General features: G+C 38.9%; 1 protein-coding gene across 1 annotated transcript in view; it reads left to right on the top strand.

Moving 5' to 3' along the window:
- Positions 1 to 22845, top strand: part of LOC109306591 (neurobeachin) — a 529566-nt gene that overhangs the window by 260472 nt on the left and 246249 nt on the right. The window contains exon 16 of the mRNA XM_019530077.1: positions 289 to 413. Coding sequence (XP_019385622.1) covers positions 289 to 413 — 125 coding nt within the window. The remainder of the gene's footprint in view (positions 1 to 288; positions 414 to 22845) is intronic.

The following is a 22845-nucleotide window of genomic DNA, read 5'->3' as shown; positions in this document are numbered from 1 at the left end:
ATACTTGTAATTTGATGCTGCATTTGTTAATGGGCTCAGTGTGATTAATGTTTTTTAGCAGCAGGCAGAACATTTTGAGACAGGCAGGGCCAAGCTCTTTAATGGCTAAATACAAGTAAAGAAATGTTAGACCATTGCAGTTTAGTTATTTTTATATATATATATATATATATTTTCAGGAACGCTTTCCTGAAATAGAGAAGTAGCTTCGAAATGACCGTGTAACATGCAGAACTGCAGTTGAAGCTGTGATGAGTACTGATGTGTGTGCATTTTCTATTTTTGTAGCCAACTGCATGACTTCTGGCGCTTAGATTATTGGGAAGACGATCTGCGGCGGCGGCGGCGATTTGTTCGCAATGCCTTTGGATCGACTCATTGTGATGCCCTCCTCAAAGCTGCTGTGGAATATGGTCAGTACTAATTTAGCCTCTCTCTTTTTTTCTTGTTTTATTTAAATAAAAGGTTTATAATGGGTCTTCCGTGTTCATACTGGAGTCCTAAGAATAGTGCCATTTTTTTCTTGAGGTGAATGTTGTAGGAAACTGGAACAGGAGTTCTTTCAGCCCGTTCCTTAATGGGCCAAAGAAATTGCTCTTGAAAGTTGTGAAATGTCGTCCAGAGCCTTAGCAACAGACATTTCACACCTGCCCAACCCAGGTTGACCACTGGGTTTTGAAACATTGGGATAAGTAGTAAAACCTGACTTTCCTGCATGGTCAAATGACAATAGACAGAAAGATATTTCAGCATAGAACTTCCATTTAAGACCTCTCCTCAGTGAGGACCTGGCTGTAAAAAAATAATAGCAAGGGCATAAACTGGGCATCATTTCAAGTAGGAGTAATGTTCTTCTACAAATTGTGGATTATATAAACATGTAAATAATGCTGCTTGTTTTAAGGCTGCCTAGGAATTGTGTTCATGAGCCAAATATTGTATTGACTGCAAATTAACTTTATCTACTTTCTAAACCTCTGAAGGTCTGGTAGGCCTTTGTGGACAGCCTGTTTCTTGTGACTCTGCGTCACCAGACCTGCAGGAAACTGGATGACCTCTGGACACTTGGTCTCGTCTCAGAGGAGATATATTGTCCGGGCCTAGACCTTGTGTCATTTTCCAGACCTCCCTGGAGGAAGTTTTTGAGGATGGAAAGAGGTCTTCAATCCCTATGAATTTATATTTGTTTTGTATTTGCAATTGAACATAAAGACATCTCAGTATTCACCTTCGCTAATATTTAGCCATAAATGTAACTTTGACTTTGAATTATTCTCAGATAAACTTAAAGAGATGTATGGCAAAAATTGGTGAAAGGAAAATTACTTTACACAAAGATTAACTAAATTTTACATCCATATGGAGCCAAAGCTCCTAATAAAGTCACTAGAAGTTTTGTTTACATTTGGATGTAATTAGCTATAATTAATTTCTGCAGTTCACCAACTCATGTCATTACTGAATCAAATGTCTTGTGGTAAGTTTGAAAATAGGTGTGACATGTAAGTATATATCTACTTGTGCAATTACACTAGCAAGTGTAATTTAATATTTATTAAAATATAAAGGTACTCAGTTGTAATACTTCCGGGCATAGTCTGATCAGCAGCAGGGATTAAGAACAATTTTTCCCAGTGCTATGTAGTATTGCAGATTTGACAAAATGATGTAGGTTTTTTCCCCTCAACTTCTTGTGAAGCATTCAGTATAGACTCACTGAATACAGTGGCAGATACTAAGCTACTGATTTGAGCAGAACTATCACTGTTGTCTTTTTCAGGGACAAATGTGAGTTGTACCCCTAGATTCTGTTTTATTCTGCACAGGCTTTGTAATTTTTGAGGAGCCTGTTACTATGTAAAAGTGCTGATTTTAAACCAACTTAAAAGCTGGGGGAAAGCTGATTTATAATTCCTCCCACCGTTTTTTAGTGACTAATACGGCACCATTTTTTAAATGAATGGGAATTTTGCCTTGCATCTCAGCAAACTTAGTTGCATTCCTTTATCATACAAATACATAGTTTTTCTCTTCTTTTACCACAAAATAATAGTGATTTTGGATATTAAATGAAAATTTTACTTTTAAATACAAGTTACAGCTAACATTGAAAAGTTCCTCATCACATGAAATTTCCCCATGCTGCAATAAATAAAGTGGTTGCTGTTTTCATTTCTTGTAGTTGCTGTTGTTCAGTTTAGCGTATTCGTACAATGATAGGCTAGCTGTCCTGTAGTGTAAGGAGACTGCAAACGAGGGCCAAAATTGAAAGAAACAGAGAACTTAAGGTGGTGCCACTTCTGGTATATAATATTTCAACATACAAGAGTAACTGTTCACCTGTTGTTGCATTTAACAAAAAGGTGAAATAAAGGTAAAGTATTGCTGAGGCGATGCAAGCTTGACTCAGGTGTTGGGTGTCAGACTGCAATAGATGAAAGTTATTTTGTTGGCAGCATTAAATTAAATGTATCTGATGTACAGCTCTCCCATAAATAAGCTAAGTGTAAGATACAGCATTCTGGAGGAATAATATTTTACCTTGTTATGCTTACTTATCAGTGGCTTGTGCTTATGGATTTTAATATTGAAACTTTTAGTTGACCTTTCTCTGTGAGAAAACATCCTTAACACTGATGTTATTTTTATGCCTCTTGGTGATACTAATGAGTTGAATAATTTATGAGGTTGTCATGTGAAAAGGATTTGGTGCAGTTTGATGTACTTTCAGCCTCTGGTGTTGGAATGTGATTAATAAGAGCTGGAGGCAGATTTTTTTTTCCCCAGTGCTTAACTTCATTATTTTCTTTTTATTTGTTTGTTTTATTTTGATCATTTTGTGTTGGAATAGTTTAATACTAAAATTATGTCAATTTCCTAAAAATGATGTTGTAGTGCACACAAAATTGATAGCATCTTTTATAGATCATAAGGTAGATTTTCCAAATAAGCTATTGTTTCTTGACCTGAGGTATTTATTTGTGGAAAATGAACTGTTGATCAAAATAAAAATTGCAAAAATAGTTTGTATTTTTCCTTACATTAAATGTAGACCTGAGATTCTAGTACAAGAGATGCTATTTTGGGTATCAGTGTAATAGTGGAAAACACAAGTTTTTGTTATCTACATTGACTGCCTGTTATCATTTAAGATTTTGCACATAAATATTGCAATGGAGGAATGTTTAGTCAAAGCCTAAATCAGCAAGCTCCTCAGTGTCTACGATCAAAGGCATCAACTTAAATAGGTCTGATCAGGCATTGCAGAAGAGGGCAGGCAGCTTCAGCCGAGCAAAAAACACAGAACAAAGATGACAAAATTAATCAGTCATTTCTTTGGCAATAAATAATAAGATATGCTGAGGACTGCAGATGAGAGAATTTCTAGGTTCCTTAGAGATGTGCCTACTTAACACCTGATTTATCTAAGCTTGTGCAGCCATCAAGATATGACCTTGATAAATAAAAGACAGCTCCACAACTAATCTAGAATTAAATCAGTGTTGACGGCAGATACATGGATACTGTAATAATACAATGCTTGCAGTCATCAAGGAATAGAAAAGTTTGGGGAATGGGTCTGTACATCCATTTAAAAGAAACAATATCAAAATGTTAGATTCCATCCCAGAAGCTAAAAGGATTTTTTTGGTCAAAGCAGTGACTCCTTATGAGTTATGATTTCTTTAAGTGTTTACCTATCTTTCTAGATGTAGTACAATTGCCTTGTAAATAGTCACTTACAGGCACAATCAGGACAGCCACTATTTAACTAAAGGCATTTTTTTGACTAGCTTGTATATATTCAGGTTTCAGTATTTGCTACACGCTAACTAGCTTTTGGTATGGCAGCCAGATTCATAGTCGTATCTGCATTTGTAGCAGATTAATTGAATTTTTTTTTCATTTCTAAATTCTTTGATACTCTACACTAATCCTATAATGTTTATGATCTATTAACATATGGTCCACATGTGAATGTAAAATGTAAGTGTAAGATTTTTCAGAAGTGTCTTGGTAAATATAGCAGTTTTCTGTCATTAGGAAATCTTGCTCTTGTTCTTTTTTTCACTAAAATAGCCATGGAAAATACAGATTCAGATCTCATTTTTATGGAGTCCTAGGGGACTGCTGTTATACGGTGGTTCTCCGGTATGCAAGAAAAAACTACATAGTGGTACATGCTTGATATTTAAAATAGCTGGAAACATGGAGCAGAGGTTTAGTTTTACACTCCTGTGGTATGTGGTGTTTTTGTTGTGTTTAAAGCGCTAAGCAAGTTTGAAGGTATTGAATCATAGCTGAAAGAGAGAAATGGGAAAAATCTAATGCAGAAGAGATGATAGAAACCAGCTTGGTTCCCCTTAGCTGTGTTAGCTTTCTGTACAAGTAAAACATAAGATCTGACTCTAAATATGCAGATATGGTTGAATGCTTGCTGGGTATGTACATGCATAAGAAACATTCATAAGAAATCACTTAGGCCACGTACAGACATTACAGTTTTAGTGGTATTAGTGTTTGGAAACTAGTGTATACCCGTAACAGAACAGAAATTTGGTGCGCACAGGTTGGCTTTAAAATGGTGGAACCCAGTCTAAGATTTGCTCCCTTCACCAAAGGGTGAATGTGCATTCTGTTTGCCACCAATATAAACTATGCCTCTTACGGAAAACTGCATAACTTAGATTGATTCTACCTCGGGCATTTTGAATGTCTGTACCTAGCCTTAAGCAGTTTACAAATACTGTAGGCTTAATGTTGACCACCCAGCATAGTACCCAGCCAGGACTCTGAAGAAGCAATGCCCCAAAGGGCATTTCAAGGGCAAAACAGGGAATTTATTCAAGGTTTGGGGCTGCAGTCCCAAAAGACTGTCTTCCACAAACACTTATTGTGACATGCATTCTAGCATTAAATGACTGGGTCCGTCAAAGGCTCACATTTGCAGTTTGTGCTTGAGGTGAACATGACTAAGTTAGTGCTTTGCTCTCAGAAAACAGGTAAACAATATGTTGACCCACTTTCATTATCTGAATTTAGGAATAATCCACCAGTTAAGTTAATTAGCATTGTTACAACAGCGGGCCCTGATTCCCAAAAATGAAAAATCTGTGCTTTATTATACAATTGTCTACCCTTTGTGCAGTTATGGTAGTATTTAACCTGAGTAAAATAGTGACAGCTTTCAGGATTGCATGCTTAGTTAGGCATTTTGTTCTATAGTAAGGATCTAAATAAAAGTAATCTAATTTTAAGAGTAATCTTATCTGAAGATAAAGTTGGCCTGCATGTGGCAACCTAGCTTGTCAGATCCCTTGTTGAGGTTTATCATGGAGTCAGAGGTAGAAGGTTTGAGGCTGATGTGGCCTAGGTATGAAAACTAAATTAGCTAGTTTACATTTCGGTGTTCAAGGTTTTTCTGTTCATACTGGTATTTTTCATGGCCTCACAATGGAACAAAGCCTTTGACTGAGGTTAGGAACATTATCTTCAATAGAAATATATTTCAATGGACAGCATTTAAATCCTTAGCAGGATTTTTACATAATTGAGATATTCTTAAAATGTCCATAATGTCAAATTATTAATGGATATTAAGATATTTTTTATTTATTCTTGTTTTCCCTCTAGTTCTGTGTGGTCACTGTTCTTAAAAAATAGTGTTTTATCTTCAAAATGATTAATACAAAAACATATGTAAATAAATAAAAAAGTTTGCCACCAGAAATAATAAACCAAGACTCTTGGTGACTTACCTTTCAGTTCCCAATTTATGTTCATTTGAGAAACCTTACATGCATTTATATACTAGGGAGTGGAGAGGAAACATAAGCTCATAACTGAAGCGAAAATCCCTAGCTCAATGCATACTAAAGTTTAACCTCTAAAGAAGAGGCAAAGAATTGTGAAATATGTGAATTACAAATATTTTTAAGGAACAGCATCTGCTGTATGGACGGATATTACATTGATGCTAGTTTAGATATTGGAGTGAAGAGTACTTTAAAATTGTGTGCGGTGATAGTAGTAATCCATAAAAGGCTTCCAGATGTCACCAAATAAGTCCCCTCTGTTTTTCAGTCTAAATATGACTGTCTCAGAGGAAGCCATGTGAGACAGGCATGTAAACCATTCCACTTCCATTGGAGCAATATTGTCTTTCCACTGCCTCAGTCTGATGCTCTTTGCTGCCATTAGTCCAATTATCATCCAAGTAGACAGTTCTCTTTGTAGTAAGGTGCCCACTGTCAGAAATACCATGTAGTACAAGTAAAAGCAGAGTGGCCAAAATAGTGGAATAGAAAATATCATTGCTTCTTTAGCCCTTCACTTATAAACTCCTTGTTATTCAACATCTGCTGAACCTAAAGGTCCCCTTCTGATTGTGGACTCTCAAAATATATGTGAATAAGCTTGAACTCTGTATCTTGAAGTGCCAGATAAATTATATATTAAGAAACACTGCAATTTAAGACTTACATCAGCAGCCTTATGATTACAGTCCAACAGTGCCATCCACTGCTGCTCCAAATAATCTTCCAAAACATTTATTTCCAATAAGCTAGATGTAACATTATAATTAAGCCCTATTAAAATTATATTGCACGTGTGATATATATATAAATATCTACTTAAAAAAAACGCTTTGGCCCACTCACCATCTAAAGGTGTTCATGAGGCATTACTAAGCAAATTAACAAAGCAAAATCTTACTTGTAATAATAGTTAAATATAAAATAAACAGGCTATTGCCACATTTCAGATTTAGCCAAAGCTCTTTATAGTAATTTCTTACTCCCAAAAAACTCATGAATATATTCTCATTAAATGGCTCTGCCATGATGATCATTCCTTTTGGAATTATTCTGTACTCTAATGTAATAAAAGAAAATATTAAAAATTATACTGTAATGGAATTTTCTCAGCAAGAGTTGGATGTTATTCATTTCTTTCTCAGACTGGAAATCCCTGTACTCTTACTAGCTAAGGGGGATCCAAGTTTCAGGAACAATGTAAAGGTGCTTTACAATACCATAAAATATACCAATCTGAAAGCTGTGATTGGTTTAAAAGTTATTAGCCATAGTCAATTTAGGACTAGTTTGCAGTAACTGTACATAAAATTTGCAAATACCTTTAAAGATTTTTCCAAACCTGGAATATCAGAATCACTTGAGTATTTAGAATACAAGGCTGGTTACATATCTTTGTATATTGATGTAGATGTAGATTTAGATGTATCTCTATGTCTCTAAAGTGCAGGTCAAATTAAAAATCAGTCTTGTCAGAATCTAAATGTTACGTTTCAAGAGCCTCTCCTCTGACATCTTCTGAAAATGTTTCACAGTCTATACTTTGGCTGGTATAACCCCTCTAGTCTGATAGACTCCACTGTAGAATTTTCAGCCTCTTTGCCAACACCTAATATGGGTACATTTGCTTCTGATTTCCTCTAAGTGAAGGCACAATATGCAAAAAAACAGAAAAATAACCAACGAGCAAACAAAAATAGTTTAAAAACTGTATAAGGGGATCAACTATATGTAAAGGGATCTCCATAAACTAGGTACACAAAAGCATCTACTTAATTCCTGCCTTTTTGCATAGCTGAGGAAATCATCTTTGTCAAGAAAACAATGTTTGTAAAACTGTATCAGGAGCCCTCTTTGTTCTTTGAGTTCATCTGCATTGCTAGCTCATAAAGGCAAAAATCATGAGCATGGGGAGGAGGCTTGGTATACAAAACAGCACCTGAAAAGATGCTGCAGGAGGGCACATGGGAGTTGAACCTCCAGCAGATCACTCTTGCAACTGGCTCTTAGTAATACTTCAGAAAATACTTAAGGTATGTCCTTCTCACGTTTTCTGCTTCAAAATAGTTAAGTGGGGGATAAGAGCCCCCATGTCAGTTTTCAGTGTATTTTAAAGTACAACCCCCTGCTCAAAGCAGGACCACCCCCAACTATATCATCCCAGCTAAGGCTTCTTCTACCTAGGCCTTAACCTCTATGTATGGAGATTCTACAACCTCCCTTGGTAGCCTGTTTCTTTCCTTTTTTATGTTCCTGTGGCAAGGTATTTAGCAGAATCCATAGATTTCATTTGAATCTGACCAGACCGCTCCATGAGTGCATCTGCTATGGCTTTAAACTTGTTACCCTGTAGCCTTTCAGCCATCTATCTTTGCACCCATGCCACTCAAGCCTGTGTGGCTTATTCTAGTGCTTTACTATCCTCCTAGTAAGAATGTTTTTCCTAATATCTAACCTAGGAAAAAACTTTCTCCCTAGAAGGGTAGTAAAGCACTAGAACAGAAAGAGGTTGTGGAATCTCCATCTTCAAAGGTTTTTAAGGCCCAGGTAGACAAATCCTTGGCTGGGATGATATAGTTGGGGATGGTCCTGCTTTGAGCAAGGGGTTGGACTAGGTGATGATGATCTTCCTGAGGTCCCTGTGATCAATATTATTTCAAAATGTAATATTTACTTATGGTTTTTATATGATGCAAATGTTATTAAAATTTGACTTTTTCTACTGGCAATTCTTCTTCATCTTTATTACATACCTGGTGGGGGGGATGCTCTTTTCTCGCTTATTTATACAGAACCCTGGATTTCATGTATAAGAGTCATTCTTTTCCAGCTGGAAAGGATTGTGCTCAATGCTTGAAGAGTTTTTCCATGTTTTTTTCTTTTGCCATTCAAGAGGGCACAAGTCACTCAATCCCTCTTTCCCCAACAGCTGAGCATGCTGTCTAAACAGCATCTCAGTTCCAGCCACCCTGCAAATCTGTATTGCCAACTCTTATTAATTTAACGCATACTGCAGTTCTTTCAGATAATCTCTCAATAATATGAACAGTTTCAGTTTTGTTTTGCTTTTGTGGTTTTAGGAAGGAACGCCGAGATACTGTCTCACAAGCAGTGCCTTGTAGCATAGGGAAAGGTAAATTCAACCACAACCTGGTGGTAAGTCTTCTGTAGTTTCCAGCCATGGTTTGAAGCCAAGGCTTCTTACCTTTGGAAGTAACTGTCATTCACCAGTATCCAAATCTAAACTAACTGAGAGCTTGTAGGACTAGGAATAGAAACCTAAGGCTCTAATAGAATTTAGCCAAATCCTATACACTTTCCACATGGTTGCAAATGTCAGATGAGGTGCTTCTCTGATTTTACACTAACCTACTATGGATTTTAGAAGGTAAGCAGACAGTAGGGTAGAGATGCACCTTATAAACTAACTAAATCAGAAATCCTTAAGCTTTTGTGAGCCTGAGCTCGTTTAATCAGATGCTATGAGACACTGCATTTGAGGCCACGTACACACGAGGAGGAGCATGCATTTGCAGCAGCATAAATACTAGTGGCAGAGCTTTGTGCCACTACTTTGTGCCACAGTACACACCCCTGCCTGTGAGCTGTGTAGGGGAGCACATTGTCCTGCTGCTCCTTGTGCTGTAGTGGGGGCTGGCTGGGGCACAGGGTGCCTCCATGCAGGGCTAGCCAACAGGCAGCTCCCCTGCTGACGCACCCTGTGCCCCAGCCAAGTGGGGAGCAGGCAGGCTGGCCCCCCTGTCTCCATGTGCTGCAAGCCCCTGCTCTGAGGTACCCTGCACCCCAGCCAGCAGCTCCCCACCTGGCTGGAGAGCAGTGTGCCTCAAGATGGGATAGCAGGCAGCCCTGGGCTGGCTGCTTTCCCACCTCAAGGCACACTGCACCCCAACTAGCTGCTCTGTGGCTGGCTGGGGAGCAGTTAGCTCAGGGAAATTACCGCAAGTACCCCTAAACCAGAGGTGGGCAAAATGGTGGATACAGCCTGCGGCAGGACTCCATTTCCTAGCAGCACCCCAGCCCATCTGCCCTGCACCCACCACCAGGGCGGGACCCATGTGAACAGGGTACATAGCCAGGTGGCTCGGATGGGGCCACAGCCAGAAGCAAGATGGGGGGAGAGGGGGCCAGGGAAACCACAAGATCTTGGGGCAGTGACAGCACGGGACCAAGGCAGAGCTGTGATCTGCTGCCCACACACCCCTACAACAAGTGCAGATTCCATGGGCAGGGGCATGCAGATCACTGCTCTGCCCTGGCCCCAGCCCTGTGCTATCACCACCCCAAGATCCCACTGTTCCTAGTGGACACAGCTCCCCGCATGGCTTCTGGCTGGTCTCCATGGAGACCCCGGGATCATGGGGACATGACAGAGTGGGGCCAGGCCTGGGGCAGAGCTGTGCTCTGCAGGCAAGGCAGTGTGGGCAAATACATCACAACTCTGCTCCGGCCCCATGCTGTCACTGCCCCAAGTTCCCGAGGTCTCTATGGAGATTGGCTGGGAGCCATGTGAGCAGGGCTTGTGCTTGGTGGGGAGCTGCATCCAGGGCTGGGGTTGGGATCTTGAGGTTGTGATAGCATGGGGCCGGGCATGGGGCAGAGCCATGACCTGCTCTCTGCAATCCCCCGTATCATTGGAAAGGGGAAAGAAAGGCACAGCTCAGCTGTGGGAGTTGAGGAAGTCAAAATGTATTCAGTGTAGTGGTTCACCATGACCTTGAAAAGAGTGCTGAGGACTGAGCACAATGGGCACTATTACATATCTTATTCATATCAATTATGCCCACTTATACTTGTATTACCTGGCAGGGGAAATGCTGTGACCACGATGGTGGCAGGGAAAATACCTTCACCTTGACGGAGGCAATGCAGTTAAAATGGCACTGTGTAGTTGAGTGTTGCAGCCTTGTCTGCTTGTGGACAGGGCTCCCTATGAGAGCCTCATAATTAGCTTCCAACTAGCCAGCTTCTAGTGGAAGGATCTCGGCTACATGACGACTTTATGGAAATGGGAGACTCCTTCCTAGCTTGCTCTTGTGGCCATGCAGCTGAGGAGAAGCAAAACTCAGAAGCATCCAAACCCCAAGTCTCCGGGCTTGGGCCTGAATGTAGGATGCCTCCCAAAGGATTTGGAAGCATCTGAAGACCCAGGGTGGGGTGGAGGATACTTGCCAGTAGCAGGGCCACATATGGTTCTTGGAAGATTCAAACGGATTTGGACCTGATCTGGCTAATTTGACTTGGGATACAAAATTTTCCTTTAAAAAAAAAAAAAATCTGGTACCAAGGGGAGTGTGTCAGGGCTGGCTCTGGCCTTCCTGGTACAGGCCCAAGTATTGCAGTACCTCTAAGCCCGGTGCCAGCTCCCTATGAAGGGAACACCTGCCCTTTTTTTAAAAAAGACTAGAACACAGTTTCCCATCAGTATGTTGTTTGCCCTGTAAGAGTCATGTGTTTTATAGTCATGCCCAGTTGTGACTGCATTTAATCAACTTTACAGTTGTTTTCCATTACTGAGCACATGTTGCTTTTGGCAGCAATTTAATGATAGACAATATATTCAATGAAGTTTTCTCATATGCAAATGTAAGAAGAGGGGCTTTTCACCCCCTGTTGATTGGAGAGAAAAAACCTGGTCTTATATTCAAGTAAATGTAGCAAGTTTGTGTGTTTTGGAAAGACTTTTTACTGTGAAACATTGTATTTAGAAGTGAACCCAAATGTTATGCTAAGGTTCCAAGACAACAGCTGAAAAATCCGCGCTTGAGCCTTTTATTTAAACAAGGAGGACCAAATCATGATCTGTGGACTAGTCTCATGATATTTGATGTTCTGACCTGTGCTTCTCAAACCTTTACAGTTGGCCATGCTAGGAAAGCGAGATATTCCAGGACTGGAACTGAGACCATATCTTTTCAACTGCAGCACTCAGTTCTATACCAAGATTTAGCATTTCCAGGGAGGCTTCTGGAATGATTTTTGTTCATTTTCTTTCTCCTGACTTAGCAACTTGGTCTTCTTATCTACAGGGTTTCAAGGTTACTTTAGGGTATTTATTTTTCTCCTTTTTGGAAGAAAGCCACAATTAATGGCCAGCATAGCTGGGCCCCACTGTACTGATTCCTTTTCTTTAGGATGCGTCCTTACTTTATTCCAAAATCTTACCCTGACAAGATCCAGGTCTAAATGGAAAAAGATTCCACATTTACCATTGGCATGTAATCTCAAAAACATGTTTTATCAAATTCTGTTTCAAAAGTCTGTGATGCATTTTCATATTAACTTTATTAAGGGAATAATTTTATTAACATGTCATATGTATGTTGCACTATGCTTAAATTTAATTATATTTAAAGTTACTAATTTTATTTTTCTATTGAAATAGTTTGCTGTTTATGAATACTCATTTGGGTGGTCTGTCTTAAGAAATCTTTGCTTACATATGAATATTTTGAATTAGAAATAAATGAAATGCCTTTTCTGCTGTCAAAACCAAATTGTGAAAATGCATTGCATGGCTTTGAAAATCAGTACACTCTATTAGCAGGCCTGTCAATATAAAAAGTGCATTCCATTTCCACCTCTTGCTCTAATAACCTTTTCTATGTTACTCACAGGCAGTTCACATAATCAGAGTATATTGTCAGCTTACTGGAGTTGAGGAAGCATGAAATGAAAATCGCGTTAATATTGATCCAATTCTCTTACTTGCAAGTGTCCTTGATGCCCTTTCCGCTGAGCAATAACTGTTGGTGTTATGTAGTTATTTTCCTCTCAGTTATTACTGTATTTTTACGTAAAATGTTTGGAAATGTAATTATGAAAATTTGTACCACCTTGAAATTATTTTTCTCAAGTATAGTCTTTAATAATATAAGTGATCTTTAATATATTGAAAGAATTTAATCCTTTCTGCAATGTATCAGACTACAGTATAAATTGAGTGGCTGAATTTTAAGCCATGATATTAATTTGTAAAGGAGATGGGCTCCGTGTGATATGAGCCATGTGTGGAAGTTCCAGTGACAGCGTACATTCTAAACCAAATGCAGATGTTGGATGATCTTGAGAGAAAATCCATTAGGTAGACTAAGAATCTGTCCTTGGGTAGCTGAAAATGCATTAAAGCATTTGTTGGATGCCGACCTACACCATTTACCAAATACATGATTATTACCAGTTTGGTGAGGGTTTCAGTTGCAGAGGTGCTGAACACCCACAAACTCAGTGGAAGATAATGGTAGACATGATTATTCAGGAAAGTCAGATCTTTATCTTCCGTGCCTCAGTTTCCCCATCTGTAAAAATCTTCCCTGTCTTTGTCATTTTTTTTTTTAATTTTGACCAGCAAGTCATTTAACCACTGTTTCACACTTTCCCAGGTGTAAATACTACAATAAGGATATACCATGTTGTGTGAGGGTTCTGAGATTTACTGATAAGAAAGCAGTGCATTCAAGTAAAGGATTAATTCACAAAATACACAGAAATAAATACTATGGTATGTTCCCATTAGAGGGCTAAAACAAAACCTCAGCTTTTAACTACAAAAGTGAAGTCAAATGTCTGGAGCTCATTGGTGAAACCTTCCTGTGTTTGTAGTTTTTTAACAGCATAATTTGTTTTAAAGTATATTGTTTGTTTTAAGAGAATGCAATATCTGGTATAAACATAACAATTTTTTATCTATAAATAATTTTCATTGTTTTTCTCCCTCATTCCTTCAGAGACTTTTAATCATTAAAATGTAATATATTTTAAGTTTCTCTGGCACTATTTAATCTCAGGCTAATAAGTAACAGCCTTCCCTCGAGAATAGTCACCATTATGGCTCTTCTAGGGAAACAAATTCTATAGAAGTCAGTGCTGCCAAGTTTCAAAAAACATGTTGTGATTATATAGAAACTCTAGTGGGCAAATCCAGTCCTCTTCCACAGGTGTAGGGAGCCCTATTGTAGCACAAATGATGTTCTGCTATGCAAAAACCAAATAACTAGGTTCTTGAACACATATAGGGGCTTATAGTACACCCTTTACTCAGTGGCCAGTCCCTCCACATCAGTGCAGAACAGGATTTAGTGAACCAAGGGGATTGGTTACCATGTGGATTCTCTACACTTCCTAGTTTTGACAGAACAGAGCACAGAAGCAGCTGTGCTCTGCAGGATGGACTTCATGATACTGAAAATGGGCAGAGAGAGCAGAATTTTAAACTACTGAAAGTGTAAAGCAGGGAAAAGATTTACTCATGAAGCATTTTCTATCACATATTCAGTTATCATGCAGTTCATGGCTTAACATGAAAGCAGTAGATAATAATATGTTATTTCAGTTCTAAATATACTTGAAGTAATCTTACATTTTACTTACCCTAAAGGTAAAAGTGAGTTCACACTATCAAGTGAAGAATCCTTCCTACAGAAAACATACCTCTTTAACACATATCAGATTTGTTGCTTATGCTTTGTCGCCACATATGATGCATATCTCTTGAGAAGAGCTAATTCCGTAGTCCCCTAGTTTCACTGGAAATTAAAAGCCAACTTAGAGTGTTAAAAGGCAACAAGAAACAGCAGTATTTTACAAAGCAGTGCTTATTGTTATATTTTGAAGGAGGAAAAACAACCTTATTTTAGAAGTTTCCTAAGGGAGTTGAACTTTACAAAAACTTTTCTTTACATTCTATAAAAGCATTTTTAATTAAATGCAGCACTTCACTGTAAAGTGAACAGGCATTACTTATGTCAAAATGCTCCTTAGAAGCCGTATAAAACTCTAGAAGACAATATATGTAAAAGCATTCTTAAAGAAAAGAAGAGCCACCATCCTGTGAAGCTGATTTCCAGATGTTTAGAAACATTAGAATTTCCTGTCAGTCTATTTAGGTAACATTAAAATGAGGTTAACTTTGCAGTCTGCCAACCTTCTTCAAAGATGAAAGAGATCTCTCTGCATAAATTGCCTTATCTATATTTCATTGAAATAAGCTATGGAATCAACCGTGTAAAAAGCAGTAGTCTCCTTTTGCTGGTGTTATCAAGCAAACTTCTCTTAAAATTTCCCATTTTTTTCTCTTTTATATTTAAAATACAGTGAATTATGTCTAAAAATACCATGTTGTTTGGATACGTTTAAAATAGGTGAGGACAGGTAATACATATATTTTTAAAACCTAGTTTCTATGTTCAGAATGGTTTTGTTTTACATATACTCTGAATATTACAGTACAGGAATGAACCAAATGTACATACACTGTACATTTTTACATTTCGTTCAGGAAGGACAGGTTTTTGTAGGTTTGGACACAGCAGGTTTCCTTTGATGCTTAGTTTGCATACCTAGTACCTGCTGTGACCTGTACAATCCAGCCAGGATCTTACTAGTTTAATTGAAAATTGAAAGGCAACATACAGATGTTACAACAACAGTCTTTACCTCTAAACAAAATAAATGATTTACCAAGAAAGCAAAAACATGATTTTTTTTTTACTTCACTGTTTATATGATATATTCAAAGAGGTGATATCTGCTGTATAGCCTTCTGGACTTCCCATTCACTAGAAATACTTAACTGTTTGTTTTTCCTTATGTCTTTTAAAAAATATATTAAAACAGAGGCTAGTAAATTCTTGATGATATTACACAGGCACAGTCTATAGTTTTATAGCTTTTTAGAAATATAAAGTATGTACATTTTTCTAGAAGGTGGAGGTGATTGCATTTATTTAAACTTTAAAAAAAACATGTTTTTTGGTTCCATATATGGTGCAGCTACCACAGGAAGGCAGGTTGTATTATAACAAAAGAAATTTCATACTACTATAAACAAATTCAAGCTGGTAAGTAGGGTGATAAAAGATGGATTTTCTTTAAATAGCTGTTCTCTAAGAAAACTGGCTTTGCTTGGGTGGTGTTATTCTAAAGATATCTCATTAAGAGAGGATTTAAATATAATGATATAGAACAACACTTTAAAAAGTGTGCTTTGAGTTAAATACAGGGGCTTCAGTTGAACAAAGTATTTAAATGTATGCTTAACTTCAAGCACTTGAGTAATCCCATCCCTCTTCAATAAAACATGTAGACGTGATTGATTTAAAGACTGTACCTGAGTATTTTGCTGAATATGTATAGAATTACTCAAATATTCTTTGGGTTCTTTGCAAATCCATATTTGAGTTGTGGACAAATAAAACAATGCTGCTTTAAAGGGGAACAGAGGTTTACTGTGGCAAAGCTAAATCCAGTATAATTGTTGTGTTTGTCTTCCTCTAACATTCAGTAACTGAAACAAAACCTCAGTAATTTACCCCTGCTTCATTTGGGGTTAAATCACTGCAATTTAGCTTTACTTTCCCTGGGTTAGGAGCAAACATATGAAACAATTAGGGATCACCTGACATGCTCCCAAGTAGTAAGGTGCTCCCCTGCTTTAAATTGCTATTAAGTAATTAACTGCTTAAGTTAAGTTACCCTAAGACCAAGTACACATGCAAAGTAACTATAACACCATAAAAAGATTCAACCAGCTATAGACTTAGACTGCAAAAATATGTACTAACTTTATAGCTGGTTGCTATCAAGCTTTAATTTGCATATGTAGCAGGATCTCCCCTGTGGCTAGGAGCCATGTCAGCTGACTGGGCTCCCAGCCACAGGCCTGCGCCTTACTCAGCCTGAATCCTCTAAGCCCTGGGGATTGAGGCTACCATGATCCCTAAGGCTTGGGGTGCATGAAACTCCCAGCCCACACAGGGCTTGGTCCCAGCTGCATCTCACCCATTGCTGGTACCAAGAGTCCAGCAACTGGCAGGGCTTTTCGGCCTGGCTGTGCCTCATCACAGCTGGGACTGACAGACCGTAAGCTATGGGGCTCCCAATCCTGGTTGTGCCTCTTGAGCAGCCAGGACCAAGAGAACCTGCAACTGACAGAGCTCCCAGTCCCGGCTCTGCCCCATGAGTTGTGGGGCTCTTGGTTCCAGCTGGGCATGCAGTGAAACCAGGGCTGAGTCCCATCAGTTGCAAGGTCTCTCGGCCCCAGCTGTACATGGCCTCTGTGACTTGGAGCCCATTTAGCAAAAGGGACTCCCAGCTGTGGGTACCTGCTCCTTGCCAGTGCAAGGGAAGCCCAAGATCGGGCTCCCTCAGCACTGGCAATCAGGCATGATTGGATCTAAAGTGAGATCCCGCAGTCATGCCTCCTGCCATGCACGTGCAGCATGGCAGGAAGCTCAATTGTGTAGATTGTGCGTTAGATCCAATTGCGACTTTACCTGCACACATAGAGGGGGCCTTTGTGTCTATCCATGCAATTACATGGTATTTAACCACTAAATAAGCAGCCTGTCTATGGTTTTGAGCACCTGTAGCTTCTGTTGACTTCAGTTCTGAGCATTCAACTTATAGCAAATAGCCATACTTCAAAGCATTGTATATTTTATTAATGTTTTTCATTTTCTAGTTTGCAGTAGAGAACCTCATTACAATTAACATTAATATAAAGCCCTTCCATTCTAGATACCTAGTCATTAAACATCTGCCTCTAGAATACAAACTCATTGTCCCTGGAGAACAGTTGTATAATGAAGGCATCCCATAATTAGTGTCTCTATAATAATTTTGTTGTGGCCTGAAAAGAATTATGATAAAGGTATTTAGAATTTGTATAAACACCCTGAGATATAAGGTATTAATTTATTCCTCACTCTCTTTATATCATTGTTAACAACACCAAACATCATTTCATGCTATATAATTTTTTATTCAGTTTGTTGTTTGATTTAAAGAGACGAGCTATTTTCCTCCTTACTGCTGTTTTAAAAGATTATCTTATTTTAAAGCCTTTTGAAGTCATTCTGGAATATAAAAATAGAACATCTGTGACAGATCTGTTTTAAACATATTTCATGTTTTAGGATCCAACGAGATCTGGCGGTCTGTGGTATTGGCTTGTTAATTTCTTGATGAATGGGTAGAAAGGCCAAGAAGTGCACTCAGTATGGCACGTCTTCTGAAGATAGATGATCTCAAATAAATTCTATTCCCAACCAGTTTTTGATTTGTTAGGTGTTAAACCATTTCTTCGTAAGGACAGTGTTTACAAGCCTTGTAATGAGACAGCCCTCTGAGACCTTACCTCTTCTTGCTGTAATTTTGATAAATGGAACTCTAATTCATAAAGGATATAGTGATTGAAGGGCAACTTTGGGTCTCATACACTTTCATTTAGATAAATGTTTGGTACAGTACAGAAAAACTGAGGTGTACTCAGCAAAGTGATAAATTTATAAGAACAGCCAAACAAAAACAGTTTCCAAAGCAGCAGAACTTGCTATATTTCTTTTAGATAAATGCATATATAATATTATAAAAATATATATTTTAGAAAGATTGATATGAATTGTTGAGTTCCAGAGTTGCCAAACTAACTTAGTACTTTCTAGTACACCACGTTTCTTATGTTAATATGTTGTAGTATTTTTGTAATCAAGTAACTACTAGTAGTCTCACAAGCTAAGTAAAACAAACTAAATTTCAGCCTCCATTTCTGATGCTTGCCCTCAAGTTTTCATAGTGCCAGCTGTACTTTTTTCTGATTGTGAGAAGATAATTGCACATATAAATAATAATTCCAGAGAACTGGAATTAGTCTTATTGGTTATCATAGAAATTATTTACACTGCAGTTATTCTTAGCTAGTGTTTTGGACTGGTTCATTTGGAGAAATTCAGTTCTTCTGAAAAGGAGAAGTTTTTAGAGTGTTCACTAGAACCAGGAAAAGTGTGAAAATGATCTGTGCAAGCTTTCTCCTGCAATTATGCCATTTCATCTTGCCAGTACCAAAGTATTTCAAAGGAGAAACTACTTTTTTAGTCAAATAATGTTACTGTGGTGCTAATAACAAATGGATACAGAATTCCAATTTACTAAATAAATAAGATCACTTGTGATCTAAATTAAACTAAATTCCTATATTCCATTTTTCCAAATCCCTGTGTCTTTATTTTTGTAGACTTTTATTTTAAAATGTATCATACTTGGACGGTATATTTCAAGTCTTCAATCTCTTGGTCATTAGTTCAAATTTAAACCATGCCAATGTTTATAGTAAGATGTTTCCATATTCCCTTATCAGAATCTTCTGCCTTTCCAATGGCAAGGGAGATTGGACCAGCTGATAGGATCTGGCATCCATCATCCCCTGCATACTTAAGCTCACCTAGGATTTTTGAACACTTCCTACCCTGTACCCTGTCTACCCTTTATTGTAGCAAATCTTTTTTGATGCTACAGGTCTGAATACCTGATTTTTTCCCATTGTTTCAGATTGAGACAGGTGTTGTTTTTGTGTTCCTCACAGCTTTGGGGGTTCACAATTGGGTTAATTGTAATAGGATATCAAAGGCTAAGTTTACAAAGTTACACTGTCGGTTTGCCTCCATTTGTGGCTAGTGGTTGGTGCTGGTGAAAGGATAAGTTATCTAAAAGAAGACGTCTCATTTTTTATTAACATGATTGGGCACTCACTAATAAGGCTAGTCGTGTTCCTTCCAATAACTGTGGCATTATTAAGTTTAATAATATCCACACACTTGAACACACACGCAATAGATTTACACCTGAAGATATATGGTATATAGTCATGCATTTGTATAACTTACTCAGATCTGGTGTGTAGCTGATCACTTACCCCAGAGAAAATCAGGGGCAAAACTACACCAGAAGACATACCATATGTCTGCTTCTCTTCTCTGGTAGTCATTTGCTTAGTCCTAACAAGCTATTCCAAATTCTCCAGCAAACCAGTATTTGAAGTATTGTAATAGCACAGACTGCAGTGTCCCTCCAAGGAGATCTGGCTTGTTGGTTCCAGACACAAATGTAAGTTACATTGGTGTACAGATCAAGAGAACTGACTCCAATTGAGGGGTCAGAAGAGGAGGACATAGAAGCAGCTGATGCATGGTGGCATATCACCAGTATTTATTCAGGAGTCCTGAAGGAGCTTAAACTTGAAATTGTGGATCTGCTGATGTAACCCATCACTGAAATCAGCCTCTACAATGGAGGACAAGAGAGTAGACAAAATAAAACCACTCTTCAAAAATGATTCCAGGGGGGAACCAAGGAAGTACAGAACAGTGAACCTAATTTCTCTTCCTGGCAAACTAGGTCAAAATTATAATTGTCTGTCACATTTGTCCTCAGTAAATCTGAACAGGATTTACTGAGGAAGAGTGAGCATGGCTTCTGTAAAGGGAGTTCATACCTCACTAATCTACTTGAGCTCTTTGAGGGCATCAACAAGCAATGGGGATCAGAGGGATCGGGTTGACAGAGTGTACCTGGACTTTCAAAAAGCATTTGACAAAGTCCTGCAACAAAGTATTTAATGAAATTAGGTTGTGGTGGTGTAATAGGCATGGTCCATTTGTAGATTAGTAACTGACTAATGGGCAGAAAACAGAGTAGGTATAAATGTTCAGCTCTCAAAAAAGAGGGGGATAAACAGTGGAGTCTGTCAGTGTTTTGTGCTGGTATCTGTGCTGTTTAATGCATTTGTAAATTATTGGAAATGGAAAGGAGTTAATGGTGAGGTGACTGCTTTTGCAGACAGTACCAAATTCTCCAGGGTGGCAAAAAACAAAACTAACTGTGAAGATATGCAAAGAGATGTAGCAAAACTGAGAGACTAGGCACTGAATAAGTTCAGTGTTGATAAGTGTGAAATGATGCACATGGGAAAGAAAAACCTGAGGTGCACATATATAATGATGGACTCTACATTAACTGTCACTACTCAAAAAAAAAAGAGTTCGTCAAATTCTTATGGATAGTTCTCTGGAAATATCAACTCTCTGTTGAACATAAGTAAAAAAGACAAATAAAAGGTTAGGAATTGCTAAAAAAGATGTGAAAACAAAACAGGAAATGGTCATTGACCCTGGACTTCAGAAAAGCAAACTTCAACTCACTCAGGGAACTGATGGGCAGGATCCCCTGGGATGCCAGTCTGAGAGGGAAAGGAATCCAGGAAAGCTGATTGTACTTTAAAGAAACTTTACTGCGGGCACAGAAAGAAACCATCCTGATGCACAGGAAGGCAAGCAAGTATGACAGAACACCAGCTTGGCTTAGCAGGGAACTCTTGAGTAAGCTAAAATATAAAAAGGAAGCTTAAAAGAAGTCAAAATTTGGACAAATGGCTAGAGAGGACTATAACGGTATTGTTAGGGCATGCAGGGATGAAATCAGGAAGGACAAAGTGTAATTGGAGTTGCAGCTAGCAAGGGATATGAAAGATAACAAGAAAGGTTTCTATAATTATGTCAGCAACAAAAGGAAGATGAGGGAAAGTGTCGGTCCCTTATTGAATGGGAGAGGCAACCTAGTGACAGATGATGGAGAAAAGGCTGAAATGATCAATTACTTTTTTACCTCAGTCTTCACAGGCAAGGTCAGTTCCCAGACTACTGCACCTGGCAGCACAGTTTGGGGAGGAAGTGAGCAGCCAGCAATGGTGAAGGAACAGGTTAGGGATTATTTTGAAAAGCTGGCATTGTACAAGTCCATGGGGTCAGACATGGTGTACCTGAGGATGCTGAGGGAGTTGGTCAATGTGATTGCAGAGCCACTGGTCATTATCTTTGAAAAATTGTGGTGGTCAGGAGAGGTCCTGAACGATTGGAAAAGGGCAAATATAGTACCCGTCTTTAAGAAAGGGAAGCAGAAGGATCCAAAGAATTACAGCCTCACTTCAGTCCTTGGTAATATGGAGCAGGTCCTCAAGAAATCCATTTCTAAGCACTTGGAGGAGAAGAAAGAGACTAGGAACAGCCAGCATGGATTCACCAAGTGAAAGTCTTGCTTGACCAACCTAATTGCCTTCTATGATGAGGTGACTGACTCTGTGGATGCAGGAGGAGTAGTGGATGTAATACATCTTGATTTTAGCAAGGCTTTTCATAAGGTGTTTCACAACTTTCTTGCAAGCAAGCTAAAGAAGTCTGGGCTGGATGAAGTGACTTCAAGGTTGATAGAAAACTGGCTAGATCATCCAAGTTAAAAGGTAGTGGTTTGATGTCTAGTTGGCATACAGTATCAAGTGGAGTGCCCCAGGGGTCAGTCCTGGGACTGGTTTTGTTCAATATCTTCATCTACAACCTGGAATTGGGATGGAGTGCAACCTCAGCAAGGTTGCAGATCACATGATGCTAAGAGGAGTAGTAGATCACTCTGGAATAGGACTAGGATTTAGAGAGACGTATATAAAATGGAAGATTGGACCAAAAGATATCTCATGAGGTTCAATAAAGACAAGTGCCAAGTCCTGCACTTAGGACAGAACAATCCCATGCACAAGTGCAGGCTGGAGACTAAGTGGCTGAGCAGCAGCTTTGCAGAAAAGGAGCTGGGGGTTACAGTGGACAATAAGCTGGATATGAGCCAACAATGTCCCCTCGTTCCAAAGAAGGCTAAGGGCATACTGGGCTGCATTTGCAGGAGCACTGCCAGCAGATCAATGATTCTTCCCCTCTGTTTGGCACTGACGAGGCCACGTGGAGTACTGTGTCCAGTTTGTGCCTACCGCTACGGAAAGGATGTGGACAAATTGGAGAGGGTCCAAAGGAGGGCAACAAAAATAGTAGGGGTGTTGCAGCACATTACTTCTAAGGAAAAGCTGAGGAAACTGGGCTTATTTAGTGTGGAGAAGAGAAGACTAACAGAGGATTTAATAGCAGCCTTCAGTTACCAAAAGAGTAGGTCCAAAGCGGATGGAGCTCGACTGCTGTCAGTGGTGGCAGGTGACAGAACAAGGAGCAATACTGTCAAGTTGCAGCAAAGGAAATTTAGTTTAGATTTTAGGAAAAACTTTCTCATGGGGAGGGTAGTGAAGCACTGGAACAGGTTATTCAGAGAAGTTGTGCAATCTCCAGCCTTAGAGGTTTTAAGACCAGGCTAGACAAAGCCTTGGCTGGGATGATCTGGTTGGGGACGGTCTGGCTTTGAG

The sequence above is a fragment of the Crocodylus porosus genome, unplaced genomic scaffold (assembly GCF_001723895.1).
Source record: "Crocodylus porosus isolate Cpor-Errol unplaced genomic scaffold, CroPor_comp1, whole genome shotgun sequence".
Classification (NCBI taxonomy): domain Eukaryota; kingdom Metazoa; phylum Chordata; order Crocodylia; family Crocodylidae; genus Crocodylus; species Crocodylus porosus.
This window is presented reverse-complemented; position numbering and strand designations above follow the sequence as displayed.